This window comes from Dasypus novemcinctus, chromosome 16 (assembly GCF_030445035.2).
Source record: "Dasypus novemcinctus isolate mDasNov1 chromosome 16, mDasNov1.1.hap2, whole genome shotgun sequence".
Classification (NCBI taxonomy): domain Eukaryota; kingdom Metazoa; phylum Chordata; class Mammalia; order Cingulata; family Dasypodidae; genus Dasypus; species Dasypus novemcinctus.
In genome coordinates, this window is record NC_080688.1 from 71433996 (window position 1) to 71451023 (window position 17028).

At 38.6% G+C, this 17028-nt stretch overlaps 1 protein-coding gene across 2 annotated transcripts in view; it reads left to right on the plus strand.

Annotated features, from left to right (window-relative positions):
• Positions 1–17028, plus strand: part of RAB27B (RAB27B, member RAS oncogene family) — a 189207-nt gene that overhangs the window by 159488 nt on the left and 12691 nt on the right. For both annotated transcript variants that reach the window (XM_004459848.5, XM_004459847.5), the window contains 2 exons: positions 12356–12527; positions 14549–14634. In XM_004459848.5, the coding sequence (XP_004459905.1) occupies positions 12375–12527; positions 14549–14634 (239 nt within the window). In that variant the 5' untranslated portion in view covers positions 12356–12374. The remainder of the gene's footprint in view (positions 1–12355; positions 12528–14548; positions 14635–17028) is intronic.

A 17028-nucleotide genomic window follows, 5' to 3' on the forward strand; every position in this document is an offset into this window, starting at 1 on the left:
CCAGCATCTTACCTAAGGGAAAATACTAGAGAATTTCCAACTCAAATCAGGAACAAGATAAGGGTGCCCACTAACTCTTCTCGTACTCTTTACCTATGTGATAGAGGTATTAGCCAGAGTAGACAAGAAAAAATGGTTAGAAGCATACAAATTTAAAAGGAAGATCTAAACTCTACCTACTAATAAAGGATATGTTTGTACATCTGGAAAATTCAAAGTAATGAGTGAAAAATTACTATAAATAATAAAACTTAGTAAAGTATTGAGTAATGAAATTAATACATAAAAATCAATAATCTACATATAGACAGCAACAACAGTAACAAACAGATGTCAGAAAACCCCAAGTTATGAAAGCAAATAAAGGTAATAAAACACTTAGGTGTAAACTTAACAAAAATATCCAAAATCTGCATGAAGAGAACTATAAACTTATCCTCAAAGCCACAATAGAAGACTTGACCACATGAAAATACATGCCATGTTCTTGGATAGGGAGGTCCAATAGCATAAAGATGTCAAAAGAAGAACAATAAGGAAGGGATAACCCTTTCAGCTATTACGAATTTAATGAATAATCATATTTACAATAGTGCTACATGAAGAGACCAATTGAGCAGGAGAAACATCCAGAAATAGAGAAAATTGTATGTGGAAATTTATTATATGATAAAGGTAGTATCTCAACTCAGTGATGGAAAGGTATATTTTTAAGTAAGTTGTATTGGAACAATTCGGTAGCCATGTAGAAAATGACCCATTTAAATCAATTCTTCATAAAATACATTATGATAAATTCCAAGTAAGTTTAAATGTAAAATTGAAATTATTACAAGTACTAGCAAAACACATGGGTGAATTTCTCTGTAACCTTGAGTGGGCATATTTTCCTAACTATGACTCAAAACTTGATTCCTTCTTCCCCAAAGCAACATAAAAAAAATGACAAAAATCCTTTGTGTGGCAAAACCATCACAAAGTAAAGAGAACAATCTCAAAAAAGTATTTCCATCTTAAACAACAAACTTTTAATATCCTAATATACAAGGAATTTTTAAAAGTAGTCTAGATAAATCCATTCTAGAAAATGGGCAAGAAATAAGAGCATTCCATTCACAGCTAAAGAAATCCAAATATCCCTTAAACAAATGAAGAGATTCTTGACCTTGATCACTGTGAGAGAAACACAGGTTAAAACAGTACTTGTGATTTTTGATCTTTTAGAATTTCAAAAAGATGAATGTTTGATAACTTTTTCTATAGGTACACAATGTCAATAGTGCTGAGGTTGAGAAACCTTGTTTTAGATATATATATTGAATTATTTATGAAGAAGTGTTATGCTGCCAGATATTTGCTTCAAAATAATCTGGTTTAAGGAGAGTTTTAGGATAGATGAAAGAAGGTTGGTTGCATATTGGTAATTAAGATGCTGCATGATAGATATGTGGGGGTTCATTATACAATTCCTTCAAGTTTTATATATACTTGAAAATTTTCCATAATTAAAGTAAAAAAATAAATTCATATAATTTCAGAAGATATCACAAAATAAAGCAAAGGGAAAATAGTACTTTACAGAGAAAAACTTTAGGGAAATAAAATTATTCATAGGCTTAGAGAGTTTAATTTGTGAGGATAATAACATGTCAATGGAAATAAATCTATTTAAAGCCGACCTGTGTTAGTATTTTTATCCTTTACTTTAAGGCTGAGTAAGCTGAACATAGAACCCAATAAATTCTTGGTTTTTCTTCACTTGATCAGAGAGGGAAACAAAATGGACCCTTCTATTTTTCATCATAGATTTGCTTGCTACAATCGACACATTGACTACTAACAGCTTGAGTAAAAGTCATTTAAATTGACATGTATGTTCCATTATATCACATTTTGTTTATCCATTCATCTGTTGATGGGCATTTGGGTTGATTCCAACTTTTGGCAGTAGCGAATAATGTCGCTATGAACCTTGGTGTGCATATATCAGTTCATGTCCTTGTTTTCAGGTCTTCTGGGTATATAACCAGCAGTGGAATTGCTGGGTCATATGGCAAATCTATAACTAGTTTTTTGAGTAACCGCCAAACTGCCCTCTGTAATGGCTGGATCCTTCTACATTCCCACCAGCAGTAGATGAGGATTCTCATTCCTCCACATCCTCTCCAACACTTGTAGTCCTCTGTTTTTTTAATAGTTACCATTCTAATAGGTGTAAGATGGTATCTCATTATAGTTTTGATTTGCATTTTCCTAATAGCTAGTGATGTTGAGCATCTTTTCATGTACTTTTTAGTCATTTGTATTTCTTCTTTGGAGAAGCATCTGTTCAAATCTCTTGCCCATTTTTTAAATGGGTTGTCTTTCTATTTTCAAGACATAGGATTTCTTCATATATACTGGATATTAGGCTCCTATCAGATATTTGGTTACCAAATATTTTCTCCCATTCAGTAGGCTGTCTTTTCACTTTTTGGATAAATTCCTTTGAGGTACAAAAGGCTTTAATTTTGAGGCAGTCCTATTTATCTGTTTTTTCTTTCATTGCTCATGCTTTGGATATGAAGTTCATGAAGCCATTTCCTATTACAAGGTCCTGTAGGTGCTTCCCTACATTGTCTTTCAAGGTCTTTATGTTCTTGGCTCTTATATTTAGATCTTTGATCCATCTTGAGTTGATTTTTGTATAAGGAGTGAGATGGTAATCCTCTCTCATTCTTTTGCATATGGATATCCAGTTCTCCAAGCACCATTTGTTGAAGAGGCCATTCTCTCCCAGTTGAGTGGGCTTGGTGGTCTTGTCAAATATCAGATGATTGCATATGCAAGGATCTATATTCAAACTTTCAGTTCAGTGCCATTGGTCAGTGTGTCTATCCTTGTGCCAATACCATGCCATTTTGACCACTGTAGCTTTGTAGTATGCTTTTTCTTTTTTTTTTTTAGATTTTTTAATTGCTTAAAAAAATTTTTTTCTTTCTTTTATTTTTTTAAAATGTTACATTAAAAAAATATGAGGTCCCCATATACCCCCCACCACCCTTATCCCACTCCTCCCACATCAACAACCTCTTTCATCTTTGTGGGACATTCATTGCATTTGGTGAATACATTTTGGAGCACTGCTGTACTACATTGATAATGATTTACATTGTAGTTTATACTCTCCCACAGTCCACCCAGTGGACCATGGCAGGACATACAATGTCTAACATCTGTCCCTGCAGTACCAACCAGGACAACTCCAAGTCCTCAAAATACCCCCACATCATATCTCTTCTTCCCTCTTCCTACCCTCAGCATTTAAAGTCAGGGAGTGTGATTCTTTCAATTTCTTTTTTTTTTTTTTCTTCAATATGCTTTTGGCTATTTGGGGCCTCTTTCCCTTCCAAATAAATTTCATAGTTAGTTTTTTCCAGTTCATTAAAAAATGCTGTGTTGATTTTTATTGGGATTGCATTAAATCTGTAGATCAGTTTGGGTAGGATAGATATCTTAATGATATTTAGTCCTCCTATCCACAAACAGGGAATATTCTTCCATTTATTTAAGTCTTCTTTGATTTCCTTTAACAATGTTGTATAGTTTTCTGTGTATAAGTCTTTTACATCTTTAGTTAAATATACTCCTAGGTATTTGACTTTTTTATTGACTATTGTAAAGGGTATTTTTTTTCCTGGATTTCCTCCTCAGATTGTTCATTATTGGTGTACAGAAATGCTACTGTTTTTTTTTTTTTTCACATTAATCTTATAGCCTGCGACTTTACTAAACTCATTTATAAGTTCTAGAAGCTTTGTTGTAGATTTCTCAGGGCTTTCTATATATAGGGTCATATTGTCTGCAAATAGTGAAATTTTGACTTCTTCCTTTCCAATTTGTATGTCTTTTATGTCTGTTTCTTGCCTCAGTGCTTGAGAAAGTACTTCTAATACAATGTTAAATAGGAGAGGTGATAGTGGGCATCCTTGTCTTGTTCCTGATCTTAGAGGGAACTATTTTAGGATTTCACCATTATAAGTGATATTAGCTGTGGGTTTTTCATAGGTACCCTTTATCATGTTCAGAAAGTTTCCTTCTATTCCTATCTTTAAAGACCAGTGAAGAAGGATGGGCTGATGATGGGGCCTTGATACTGATGACTATGCTTATGAGCCTGTGTGCTTGAAATTTCAACTAGGCCTAGAGCTACATGGTCCTAAGACTGACCTACTGAGAGCCTCCATGTTGCTCAAATGTGGCCACTCTTTAAGCCAAACTCAGCATGTAAATGCATTACCCTCCCCTAGGGTGGGACATGACTCCCAGGGATGAGCCTCCCTGGACCAAGGGATTACTACCAAGCACCAGCTGGTGATGCAACTAGAAAAAGACCTTGAATAAGGGGGGGAAATTGTAAAGATAAATGAGTTTATATGGCTAAGAGACTTCAAAATGAGTCAGGAAGTCATCAGAGGGATCGTACTTATGCACATCTCAGCAGGATCTCAGAGACAGCCCAAGTAGATACAACCCCAGGTAGTGGTGCTCCTGAGGGCTACAGAGACACCCAGGTCCTATGGTCATGATGACTCTGGTCCAGATGGCTCTGGAGTCCAGTGTCTTGCCACTGGGCCCTACTTTAGAATTTGTGCTCCTGAGTATGATGGAGTTGGACTCAGATGACCTCTCAACATATGCCTCTTCTGTCAGTTTTCCTGAACCTGTAGTTGGCACTGGGGTTAGTGTTTGCTCAGGAGACTTGAATCTCTGGACTGTCCATGTGCCAGCTGGGTCCTGAGCCTCAGCCGAGTGGCGACTCCTAGTCACTGTTTCATTGGACTTAGCCAGGTCAGCCAACAGAGAGGTGAACATGGTGAACCATCACACCAGGGAATCAAGAGAGTCTACAACTGCAAGCAGAAGAATTGCATCCATCATCCATGTGGTATCTAAGGCCCCCTGTCAATTTAGAGTGGAGTGAACATCACCATCCCAGGGTCCTCAGGATGAAGGAATAAAATATAGATTAGAGTGGACTTACTGGTTTTCTACTGTAGAATTATTGTGACTCTAGCAATGGAAGAAAGTATATCATTGATGTGGAGACAGTGGCCACAGGAGTTGCTAGTGAAGGGGAGAGAAAAAGAGGTGTGAAATGGGAGCATTTTTGGGACTTGGAGTTGTCCTGAATGATATTGCAGGGACAGATGCTGGGCATTATATATCCTGCCATAACCCACTGAATGGATTGGGAGAGAATGTAAACTACAGTGTAACCTGTAACCCATACTGTGTAGCAGTGTTCCAAAAATGTATTCATCAAATGCAATGAATGTGTCACACTGATGAAAGATGTTGTTGATGTGGGAGGAGTGGGGGTAGAGTGTGGAGTCGGGGTATATGGGAACCACTTATATTTTTTAATGTAACATTTTGTGTGATCTATGTATCTTTTAAAAGAAAGATAATAAAGATAAATTGACATGGACTTCTTTTTGCAATTTGGTTTGAATCTTCCATATAAGTTCACACCTATTACTTCTAAATAGTTTTTAAGAAGATTTGAAATAAAAATGAACAGCAATAACTTGCCTAACAGGACAAAATGAAAGCCCTAAAACAAATTTATTATTTTCAAAAATTGTTCTGCCTCCCCCCCACCCAACCCCCAAACATAACTTCTGTACTATTGAAGCACAGGTGCTAGGTCCCTAGAATAATTCAGCCATTCATTTTTAAATCTGACCTCCAGGACGTGAATGTGGTTACCCAGAGCACTATTTCAAGGCTTTTTACAGGGTACCATGCTCAAGCTATCATTCAACCCATAAAGTGCCTGTGATAAAAATCCCAGATCTCAAAATGTATCTAATGGAGCTCAATACAAGGCAATAAAAAAAAAGGTAAATGAGGAAATATTAAACATCTGTCCATTTTATGCTTGGCAACTTTACTGAAACCAGTCACACTGAATGCAAAGTAAGATCACTCTTATTTTATTTGTTTGTCTGCTGTTTTAAGCTTTCTAAAGTACCTTAAGCATATTAAGTTGATTTTATAAATTTAAGTTAAAAGTCACAATATTCCATCATAGCCTGTCATGGCATCCTTGGGACTGTCATTGGGCTGGCAAAGAACACCAAAGTTGTGTTCTCTCTGTTTAGCAGTCACTGATAAATAACTGGAGCATTTGTTAAGCTCCCCACTAGAGATCAACAACTGTATCCTCAGAGCCATGCAAAATGTCTTACAAATAATAGGGTCCTAGGAGTGTGTGTGAGATGGGTGAATGGATGCTTTCATGGGAGCCCTGTTCTCTGAGCCCTGCTCCATTCAGCTGCCAATTTCATATGCTCTCCACCAACATAAATCTCATTTGAAAAAGTACTATCCACCTGCAGCCAGCTTTCCTCTTTCTCTTCTTCCAGGTTATTTGAAACTGCTCATTTGAGGGCATAAATACTATATTTTGAGATTTCTATTTTGAAAATAGAAAAGCAAGCTTAGGTAACTAAACCTGGGAAGTACCTAGTGATCATTTTATCGAAACCACTCATCTCACAGATGAGTCATTCAGGAGAATCCCATTCACCAACTTGCAGAGACACTACTTCCAACAATAGCTCATTGATGAAATTAATTTCATAAATGCTAAACATTTCAACATTAAATTAAACATTAAGTTAATAATTTCAAACGAAACCTAAAACCTCATCTGGTCCAAGTAGCTGATGCATACAGATAACGTGGCTAAAGAAAAATGACAGAAAAGAGTTTGTTTAAATATATTTATACACTCAGTGAATATGTGTTGAGTTTTTGCTATATGCCAGTGACAGTGGATCCCCCTGTGGACAAAGGAGATTACATCCCTGCACTAAGGGAACTTATGCTGAACAAGAATGAAGAACAGCAGAAGGGGAAAGAGAGAAAGTGAGGGCAACTTTACTTGAGATATGCTGCTTAGGAACATTATGTTCCTGTTAACATCCAGGAGAAAATCCCCTCTACCCACAGTATGAAAATATTTCTACCTTCTATCCATCTAACCCACTTTTCCTTTCAAATCATAACAAGCACATTCTTAGATTTTTCTCTATTAATAACTAGCTGTTACCCCTGCAAGCCATGTAACTTCTCTGCATATGACTACCTCATCAATAAACTGAGGAACTAGACCCCAATATAGCTTCACTTTCCTTCTGCCTTCAAGACCTTCATTAAAGAGAATTTCATGAATTTCAATTCTTCCCCTTGCTTTTCCCAGCCCCTTGCTTCCCTGCAAAGGGCTCTGAGGGGTGACACTTTAGTTTCTGTATCTAAAAGACCTCCTAGTTTTTCTGGTTTAGTTTGTGACACAGTGATAATGACTGAGAATTGGATGCATTTCCTGAAACACTGCAATCTTCTAGCTTTTTCTCCCCTTTTAGTTCTATAGAGCCAAGAACTGACAAGACCATCAATCATTGTGCAGGAAGAAACAATGCTGCTAAACTTGTCAGCTCCTTGATCCTTCCCAGATCAGTTTTTAGCTGAATTCTTGGAAAAGGAAACCTTACCAAGGCTTTTATTTTTCTTTTTGTGGTGGTGTATTTGCTGTGCCAAGGATAGAATACTGAGGTCATATGATTTTCGGGCTGAGAAAATCACATAGTAATTTTTTAAAAAGTAACAGAACCAAATTCAAAGGAGTTATATATATTTATATACTCATTTATTTATAAATATATATATATAAGAAATTAGACTTCTTATATCCAAAATGAGAAATATCATTTTAAAAAGAAACTTAGAGGCAGACTGTCCTTTACCTAACTTACTGTATCCATTTCTTTAATCTATTAGGCACACTAAATTAAGGCTTCCCACTGTGTCAAGTTTGCATTCATTTTGGGTGGACTTTGTATTAAATACCACAAAGTGTCTGCTACGGTTCACTTAGAGAAGAGAGCCAGGGCTGGCCAGAGTGAACTGATTGAAGTTATCCTGGACGAGTTCGTTCTGGATTCTCGCTTGCCTGGGAGCAGCCCTAGTTTTGGCCCAGACAGAGTTGTGTATAAACAACAGACATACAAATCGGCTGCCCATGGGGAATACAGGATAGGTCATGTAATTGACTAGAGGTGATTGCCTCATTCAGCAGGTGAGAAGTGACCCTGCCGGGAATGCCTTACCCTTAACCTCTCCTTCCTGGTATCTAACTTCTCCATGTACTATAAGGTTAAATGCAAGGTCATCTTCCTGTATAAAGTCTTCTCAGACTGTTGCAGTCCAGGAAGATCACTACGTTATTTGAATTCATAGTGTAAGATCTAGTTAACTCACTTATCAATTAATCAGATTCCGTCTTGCAAACTTATGTTGTATTTCTTGTTGCATTTGATAACATTTACCTGTAGCCAAACCTTGTCAGGAACTATATTATGAATTGCATTTTTTTGAATTTTCATCTTTGGACCTAACACTATGTATGGAGACTGTCACAAAAATACTGCCAAAAACATGGGAAGCGGATGTGGCTCAAATGATAGAGCTTCCACCTTCCATATGGAGGACCTGGGTTTCATCTCTGGGGTCTCCTGGTGAAAAAGAAGAAGAGAAAGGGTGCCTGTGCAGTGACCAAGTGCCTGTGTGGTGAGTGCTAGTGTCCATGTGGTGATCCAGTGCCTCCACAAGTGCCTGCATGGTGACCCAGTGCCTGCACAAGTGAGTCACACAGCAAGATGATGATGCAATAAAAAGACAAGGGGAGAGTCAAGTGAAATGCAGCAGGAACCAGGAACTGAGGTTTGACAGGGAACCTCTCTCCACATCAGGAGTCTCTAGGATTGAATCCTAGTGAATCCTAGAAGAGAGAAAATGAGAAGAGAAGACAACACAGACAGCAAAAACAGCAGGGCAGGAGGAGGGGAGGGAGGAAAAATAAATAAATGTTTAAAAAAAATTTGCCGAAAACATAGTGAATATTAAGTAAAATTTTGAAGTGTTCAAATGTATCTTTTTCTTTCTCTTTCTTTTTTAGAAAAGTTGCAGGTTTACAAAAAAAACCAATAAAATACAGAGTTCCCATATACCTCCCTCATAGTTAAGATTTTTCATTAGTGTAGAGCCTTTGTTACAACCGATAAAAGAATATTATTATTGTACTGTTAACTATGGTCCATGGTTTAGGGTTCAATGTTTGTGTTGTACAGTCCTGGAATGTATCTTCTTAATTTCTTTCTTTTCATTCTTACCAGAGCCAAAGTATTCTCCAACTTTGTTTTCTATCTAGGCAGCCAGGAGCTTCAATTTCTTCCCCTGACCATCAAGGCTTGTGCTGAGGAAAGAATTTGGCTTTAGTCACTTACACCTGAGTGAGAATATATTTAGTATCTTTCTACTCCCAGGAGAATTAACAATTTCTTCCAATTCTGTTAGGGAAATGACAGACTTTTATTATTCTTCTGAAAAGTTTCAGATGAACAAGTTTGGGAAGAAAGAGAAGACAGTGAAATAGTGGTGGTGGTGATAGACTTTAAATAGGGGAAACCATACTATTTTGGCAACAATCTCCTCTAGCAATCTATCTGGCCCAAAGACTATCAGCAGCAACATCTTCAAAGATGAAGTCCTGATCGGGCATTCAGATCTGCCAGGCTAAGAACTAGTCATAGCCAGGGGCCAGGCTCTCAGTCAGTGCAGGCAGGAAAGGCAAGACATTTATCTCCATTTACTAAGGAAGGCTGGGTTTTGATGGTTGCTATGCATCTGTTTCTGAGCAATGACTATACTTTGTCTAGATATTAAAAGAGAAAGAGCGAACATTCATGATCATCAAACACCGACCCTGAGAGTCTCCTCAGTGAAAGCATGTTATAGGGAAGGAAGACATTAGAGCAAAAGTATGTATTAGCAGCTCTCAAAAAACTCTACCTCAAAAGAAAAAACAACTGAATAATGAAACACATATCCATGATAAATTTAGTAGTATTTAGCAACAGTATGGTTCAAATGTAAAGAAATGCTAATGTAAAAAAAGTTGTAAATCCTCCAAACAATGAAGTGATCTTGAATTTTTTTTGCTAAGTGCCTGAATAACATCTTTATCATTCTTTACCCATAGACACGCAGCCTTTTAGATTAGAATTATCTAGTGATTATTAGATATATCCATGGAATAACCTGTTACTGAAATTTAATTTTAATTGCACCAGTACTTTTGAAGAAGAGAACAATCTTTTCATTGTCTGCAGAAGTGGGGAAATAGTCCTCCCTCCCATATAAGAAGAATAGAGATTTTTTCCACTCTAGAACACTCTTCTTAGACCTTCCTCTACATAGTCTATGACAGACCCACTTCGATTAACCATGAATCAGAAGGCTATACCAAATAGCAAATTATTTTACTAAGCCCAGGTGTTGAGAGAAACATAACCAAGGATCCAAACAGGTAATGGTGTTGTTCAAACATGAGTTGCGGTAATCTTGGCGGTTCGTCCTCCCTCACTTGTAGTAACAACAGAGCAAGCAAGGCTGGGGCAGGAGAGGTCAGGGCACTGGAGAAATGCCAGGAGGTGATTGTTCCTTCAGCCAGGAGAAATATTGGCAGAATTATTGTAACCCTGTCTCTTAATGGCTCTTCTCCCTTTCCAAGGCCTGGAAAATACAATGCCATGCAACCAAGCACTGCAGACTTGTCAATGGAAAGCAGAAGCTTCGGTGTTTCAGAATGGAAGGTTCTAAATGTTACCTTTGAAATGATTTCAAATGTTTTAAACTTAATCATACCAACTTAAGTTTTTTTGTTTAGTTTAGTTTTGTTTTTAATTAAAAAAGGAATACTGTTGCCAGTCATGGGCTTCGAGGTTCTTGTCTGAGTTACAGAAAAGAATTTCAGGATGCGCTTGTATTTTAAGCAAGCATGTGAAGCTTTTATTGTAAAGCCAAAGAAAGAGAAAGTACACACCGGAGGCAGTGGTGCAGGTGTGCTCAGGGAGAGCTGTGTCCTGGGGCTGGGGCTGGGGCCTTTTTAAGGTTGTCCTTACCTACCTCCCCCACTTCACCTAAAAGAAGACTTGGAATTTACATCACCTCATTGGTTCTGAGTATGCAAAAGTAGGATTGGAAACCCCACATTTTCCTTGGTTCTGAGTGTGTCTGCGGGCATGCGTGGGAGTCAGGGGAGGTGGTAGGAATGGGCATCTTGTTATCTATTGTCTTCAGACTGAACTTGGGGGTTTGAGTCTTCCCTTGTTGGCAGGTTATGTTCCCACAGGTAAAGATGTGCCACCGTGAGCAGGAATCTTACACAGAACTGACTGTCTTGTCCTTATCGCCCAAGTGCTTTCCTACAGCACCCTTTTCCCCTCATGTCCCTGTTCTAGCCTGCCTCAGTAAGTTGTAGGTACACAATACAAAGTTCATCCTAGATGTCTAGATGCAAAATATTCTCCTGGGCTTTGCTCATCTACAAGCTACAAATAAATGGGTCTCTCTCTAGCATATACCTGCATCACCTCAGACTAATTTATCTCTTCCTGTAACTCTCCTCTTCATAGCGTGAGCTATTCCAGATCCCAAAGGACACCAGTTAAAAGAAAGAGAAAATAAAACAAACCTGTGACTTTTTAAAAATTGTATTATATTGTACTTTATTTGTGTGTGTGTGATTTTTTGGTCTCTGTTTTAAAAGATACATAGATCACACAAAATGTTACATTAAAAAATATAAGAGGTTCCCATATACCTCCCCCACCCCCCACTCCTCCCACATCAACAACCTCTTTCATCATTGTGGCACATTCATTGCATTTGGTGAATACCTTTTAGAGCACTGCTGCTTCGCATGGATTCTAGTTTACATTGTAATTTACACTCTCCCCCGGTTCATTCAGTGGGTTATGGCAGGATTTATAATGTCCAGCATCTGTCCCTGCAATATCATTTAGGACAACTCCAAGTTCCAAAAATGCCCCCATATCACATCTCTTCTTCCCTCTCCCTGCCCTCAGCAACTCCCATGACCACTGTCTCCACATCAATGATACAATTTCTTCCATTGCTAGAGTCACAATAGTTCTATAGTAGAATACCAGTAAATTCACTCTAATCCATGTTTTATTCCTCCACTGTGCTGACGGCTGATTTGAGTATCATATAACTTTCTAGTCCTTATTAAGTGATATGCTTTCCAGCGATCTGTACTGCATGCAATAAAAGATGTGTGTTCACCCCTCAAGCTGCTCTTAACAAGTTCAGTCAGAATTTAGCAGAATAGAGGCATCTGGTGTTTTTTTTTTAACCTTGAAGACTAGATTTAGGTTGTGTTTTGATCCAAGACAAAAGAAAAGTGACTGTAATAATAACATAGATGTTTTTCTGTTCCTTACAGGCCCACCAAGAGCCTCACTATGACCGATGGGGACTATGACTATCTGATCAAACTCCTGGCCCTCGGAGACTCAGGGGTGGGGAAGACCACGTTTCTTTATAGATACACAGACAATAAATTCAATCCCAAATTCATCACTACAGTGGGAATAGACTTCCGGGAAAAACGCGTGGTGAGTTTTTAACTGTAATGTGAACCTTGCTGCTGGTTCCCCCCTACAAAATAAGGATTGAGAAACAACTATGCTGTGGCTTGATAATGTGCAATGTGTCATCTGTCACTTTACTTTAAAATATTGCTTTTTTGTTTGTCAACTATAAATAGCCTTTTTCTTAGAAAACATATTTTGGGTAGTACTATCTTTTGGCTCCAAAAGTCTACAGGGTAACTGAAAAAAAATTAAGTGACGGGGAAGCGGACTTGGCCCAGTGGTTAGGGCATCCATCTACCATACGGCAGGTCCGCGGTTCAAACGCCAGGCCTCCTTGACCCGTGTGGAGCTGGCCCACATGCAGTGCTGATGCGCGCAAGGAGAGCCCTGCCACGCAGGGGTGTCCCCCATGTAGGGGAGCCCCACGTGCAAGGAGCGCGCCCCGTAAGGAGAGCCGCCCAGCGCGAAAGAAAGTGCAGCCTGCCCAGGAATGGTGCCGCACACACGGAGAGCTGACACAACAAGATGACGCAACAAAAAGATATACAAATTCCTGTGCTGCTGACAAGAACAGAAGCAGACAAAAAGAACACGCAGCAAATAGACACAGAGAACAGACAACTGGGGTGGTGGGGGGAGAGAAGGGGAGAGAAATAAAGAAATAAATCTTTTTTAAAAAAAGTTACAGATTGGTATTGTGTGTTTTCCAGGAATTCTAAAGAAATCTTTAAAAATTGGGATTATTTAGAATCCAAAAACATTAACTCTTGAGCTGGGTTAAATTTCTCCACAAGAACAACTTTTCACTTCCCCGCTCCTAAGAGGTTGAAAATATGATAGGCAAATAGCTACAGCACGAGCTTTATAAGTGCTTGCTGCAGTTTTATTTATGTGTAGACTCAGCCATCAATCATGGGCTTGTTATGAACAGAATGTGAGACCAATCCATGCTACTTTCCATGATAAGGGGTTTAAGTGAGAATCACAGCCACTTCCTTCTCCTACGCTAGACGCTAATGACAGGAATAAGGATATTGTGACATGTGAGACATGTAGCATAGGCACAGAAGCTTGGCCAGATTTACTAGCCTTGATTGCCAAGATGGCTACAGCTTCCAGTTGATGTCACAAAACTGCTCATTCCTTGAAAACCCAGAAGGAAAAATGAAGGAAATGTTGGTTGGAAGACCATCTGAAATCATGGTTCCTTATAATAACCTCTACCTTATCTGAAAGTCAATACCTTCTAGCATGTAGTCAGCAAACTTGCTTCCAAACCTTCCAGTGCTTTTTTGTCTCACCCCTGCCCCCACAATCTTCCACACTGCACTGATCTTGCAAAATTTCCCCTTTGAAACGTTTTCAGTAAACTGTATTTTGGGAAAGTTGATTAATTATTAAGTGTCATGATTTGAGTAAATAAAAACTATAATAGCCATAATTTTAAAAGTTTAAACTCTGCTAAAAAGAGCCTTTGAACAAATGGCTAGTAAAGGAAGGCTTCAACTGTCTTGTATGAATTTATTAATGAATTCTTTGCCTATTTATTTCACAGATAAGTTATTTGGAAAGTACATTTCTCAGTAAAAGAGATCCAGGTATTCGGAAAATGCTGTACTTATTTAAAAAGGGCTTTCACACCCATTATTTCTTGTAAGTTTGCAGTGCTCTGTGAAGTAGTAAGGGATTATGGATCTCAAATTATAGGTAAAAAAAATAAGACTTTAAGAGGTTATATGATGACTTTGTATTTGAACCTAGAACTTGGGTCCTAAATTTAATGTTTGCTACATCTGTGAAGAAATGACAGAAGGCATCTAATTTAAGTTTGCAGTATGCCTGAATTGTGTTGAAAATTGTACTTGTACTTGACATTTAAAAGTGAGAGTATATGTGATACTTTGGGAAAAACAGCAAATATTTATTCTGCACTATGAACTTTGATTATAGTAATTGAGAGAAAACATGCTGTATGAACCCAGGGAATTTGAATGTTGACAAAACCCAAAGAAGTAGCAACTGATGAAAATTGTATATTTCAGGTTTATAATACTCAAGGATCAAACGAATCTTCAGGGAAAGCATTTAAGGTGCATCTTCAGCTATGGGACACTGCAGGACAAGAACGGTAATAGTAAATTACTTTGTTTCTAGCTATATTTAGCAAAGAAAAGCTTCTTTTAAAATGAATGCTGTCTGGAACTTAGAATAAAACAAATACACATCTTTTTTTTCCCCGTTTCAGAATGGTTCAGGTATTTGGCCCCAGGTTTCAAGAATCAAGTTTTCAAAACTCTCTAAGAAGATTCTTGTTAGGCATTCTCTTTACATTTTCTAGTAGGACAAGAAGTCTCCAGAATTTGATTGAATGACGATGGGAAATCAACACTGTTCTAAGTACTACCTGAAAAGGCAATGGAAGGAATGAGTACTAGGACCTTCCTCATCTTATCTCATTTTGTTCTTCCTGGCAGCCTCTCTTCCATGACATCTGACAGGCTTCGCCCTCTAAGATTCTGGTCTCACCACAGCCCGTCCTGCAGACATGATGTATTCCCTGTCCACCTTCCCTGAAACTGCGCTCACATTCTACCTCCTCCTCTGGGAAGCTCTTTTGAACACCCCAACTGATACAAACCCCCTCTTCTGAACTCCTGCACTACTGTTAGTCAGATCCTACCATTGCTTTAGTTACTGAATTATTATGTACCATCTTGTAATAAGGCAGATCTTCTATTTTTGTCTCTAAATGCTGTCTATTGGTTCACCTGGTAGCTTCCTTAACCCCAGCTAAAGTGTCAGCTTCATGAAGGCAGGCACCTTGCCTGGGTTTTCAGCATTGTCTCTCATGCAATGTCCAAAAAAGATACTCAATAGACAATAGTATTGATTTCTTAAGGCAGGGGATGCTAGTTTATTATGCAATGAAAATGTATTTCTTTGGGGGTCCAAGGTTAAAGATCCCAAGCTAGTGAAGCTTTTCAATATTACATTAAATAAAACTTGGGAGTAGATCAGCATCGAAGGTATTTAGAAGGCTCCTACCTTTCAGTTCTGCGTCTCATGTCTCAGTATGTTTATGCTTGTAAACACTTGGGTTTTTGACATGCATCCAAAATGTTCTCACTTTCACTGCATGTAAACGCCAGGAGAGGTGCCGGGCCCTCTCTGCTAGCTTTTCTGACTGTGAATTCCATTTACACACACCCTTCAACACTGCCGGGTCCTCTGAAGTCATTCCTTGCAAGAGTCTCTGTTCATATGTCAGTTTTGTTGTCACTAAGATGTATGTTTTACAGACGAAATTTAACTCGTATTTGAAGAAGTAATATGAGAAAATATGGTTCCCATATGTCCTCGCACATGATATGTCAGCCTAGCCTTCTCTCATCTGGCAGGCTTCTCTCATCTGTCCCCTTAAGACAGCTGCTCCACAAGGGAATGGGGACGACTAGGGACAGTCTTAGGAACACTGGGGCTGTTCATCCCTTGAGAACTTTGCACTCTGTATTTATAAGGCATAGCCGAGCAACAAGACAAATAAGGCCTCACACCTCAGCCCTGCATCTGAGGGTGTCTGCCATCACAACCCATACAAGGTAATGGTTGTTGATGAAAGCGACATCCTGCGCCAGAGGGAAAACCTTACCCTGGTGTAAACCTAAAGGATACAGGGCAGAGCCTTAATATCCAGTGAGGAAGAAAGAGTGAGTCTGCTCCTCTGGAATCTGTTTCTCTCTATGATCCCAGCCTTCCCCACCCTATCAGCTCATGGGACAGAAACAAGACATCAGTGACCTTTCCCCCTGGAGTTAACCCTGGGGGACCGGGGAATAGCAAGGTCACTGGGAGGAGTGGTCCAGGGCATGAGCGTAGGGCAGTGCAAGAGCACACTGACTGTCTCTGCAGTGGTGGAGGAAAGGATCAAGGAATGTTTGCCCAATAAGATCAACATAACTGGCATGTTTTGAGTAATTCTGGCATGTGCTGTGGGCAGTGAGAAGAGGATTAAGGCACAATCTTGTCCTCAAATGGGATGCACACACACTCTTAGAACAGAGTCACACACAAAACTAGTGTGACTGAGAAAGAGACAAGTTTATGAATACAGCTTGTCCCCAAAGAGAGAGAAACATTCACTGTGAGCATCCAGTGAATGGTAGGAATAAATCCACAGGAAAAAATTGAGTAATTCTTTTTGGTATTTCTACTCAACTCTAGATCACAGTAATGCCCTACTATAGAAATGCTAATTTGGAAATAAATAGTAGTTAAAATGTCTTCTCCCTGCTTTGACAGTAAAAGCATCATTCTCTACCAGAGTCATTTTAAATCTATTATTTAATATTTTAATATCCATTGCTATCCTCTTTCTTTCTCTCTTTCTCCAATTTTCTTTAATTTTGTGAATATTTAGTGAGCAATTGCTGTGTTATGGGCCATGAAAATATAATGGAGAACAAGTTAGAACATAGCTCCTTTCTTTTCCCATGGGGGCTTATAGTTGTGTGGAATTCAGGTA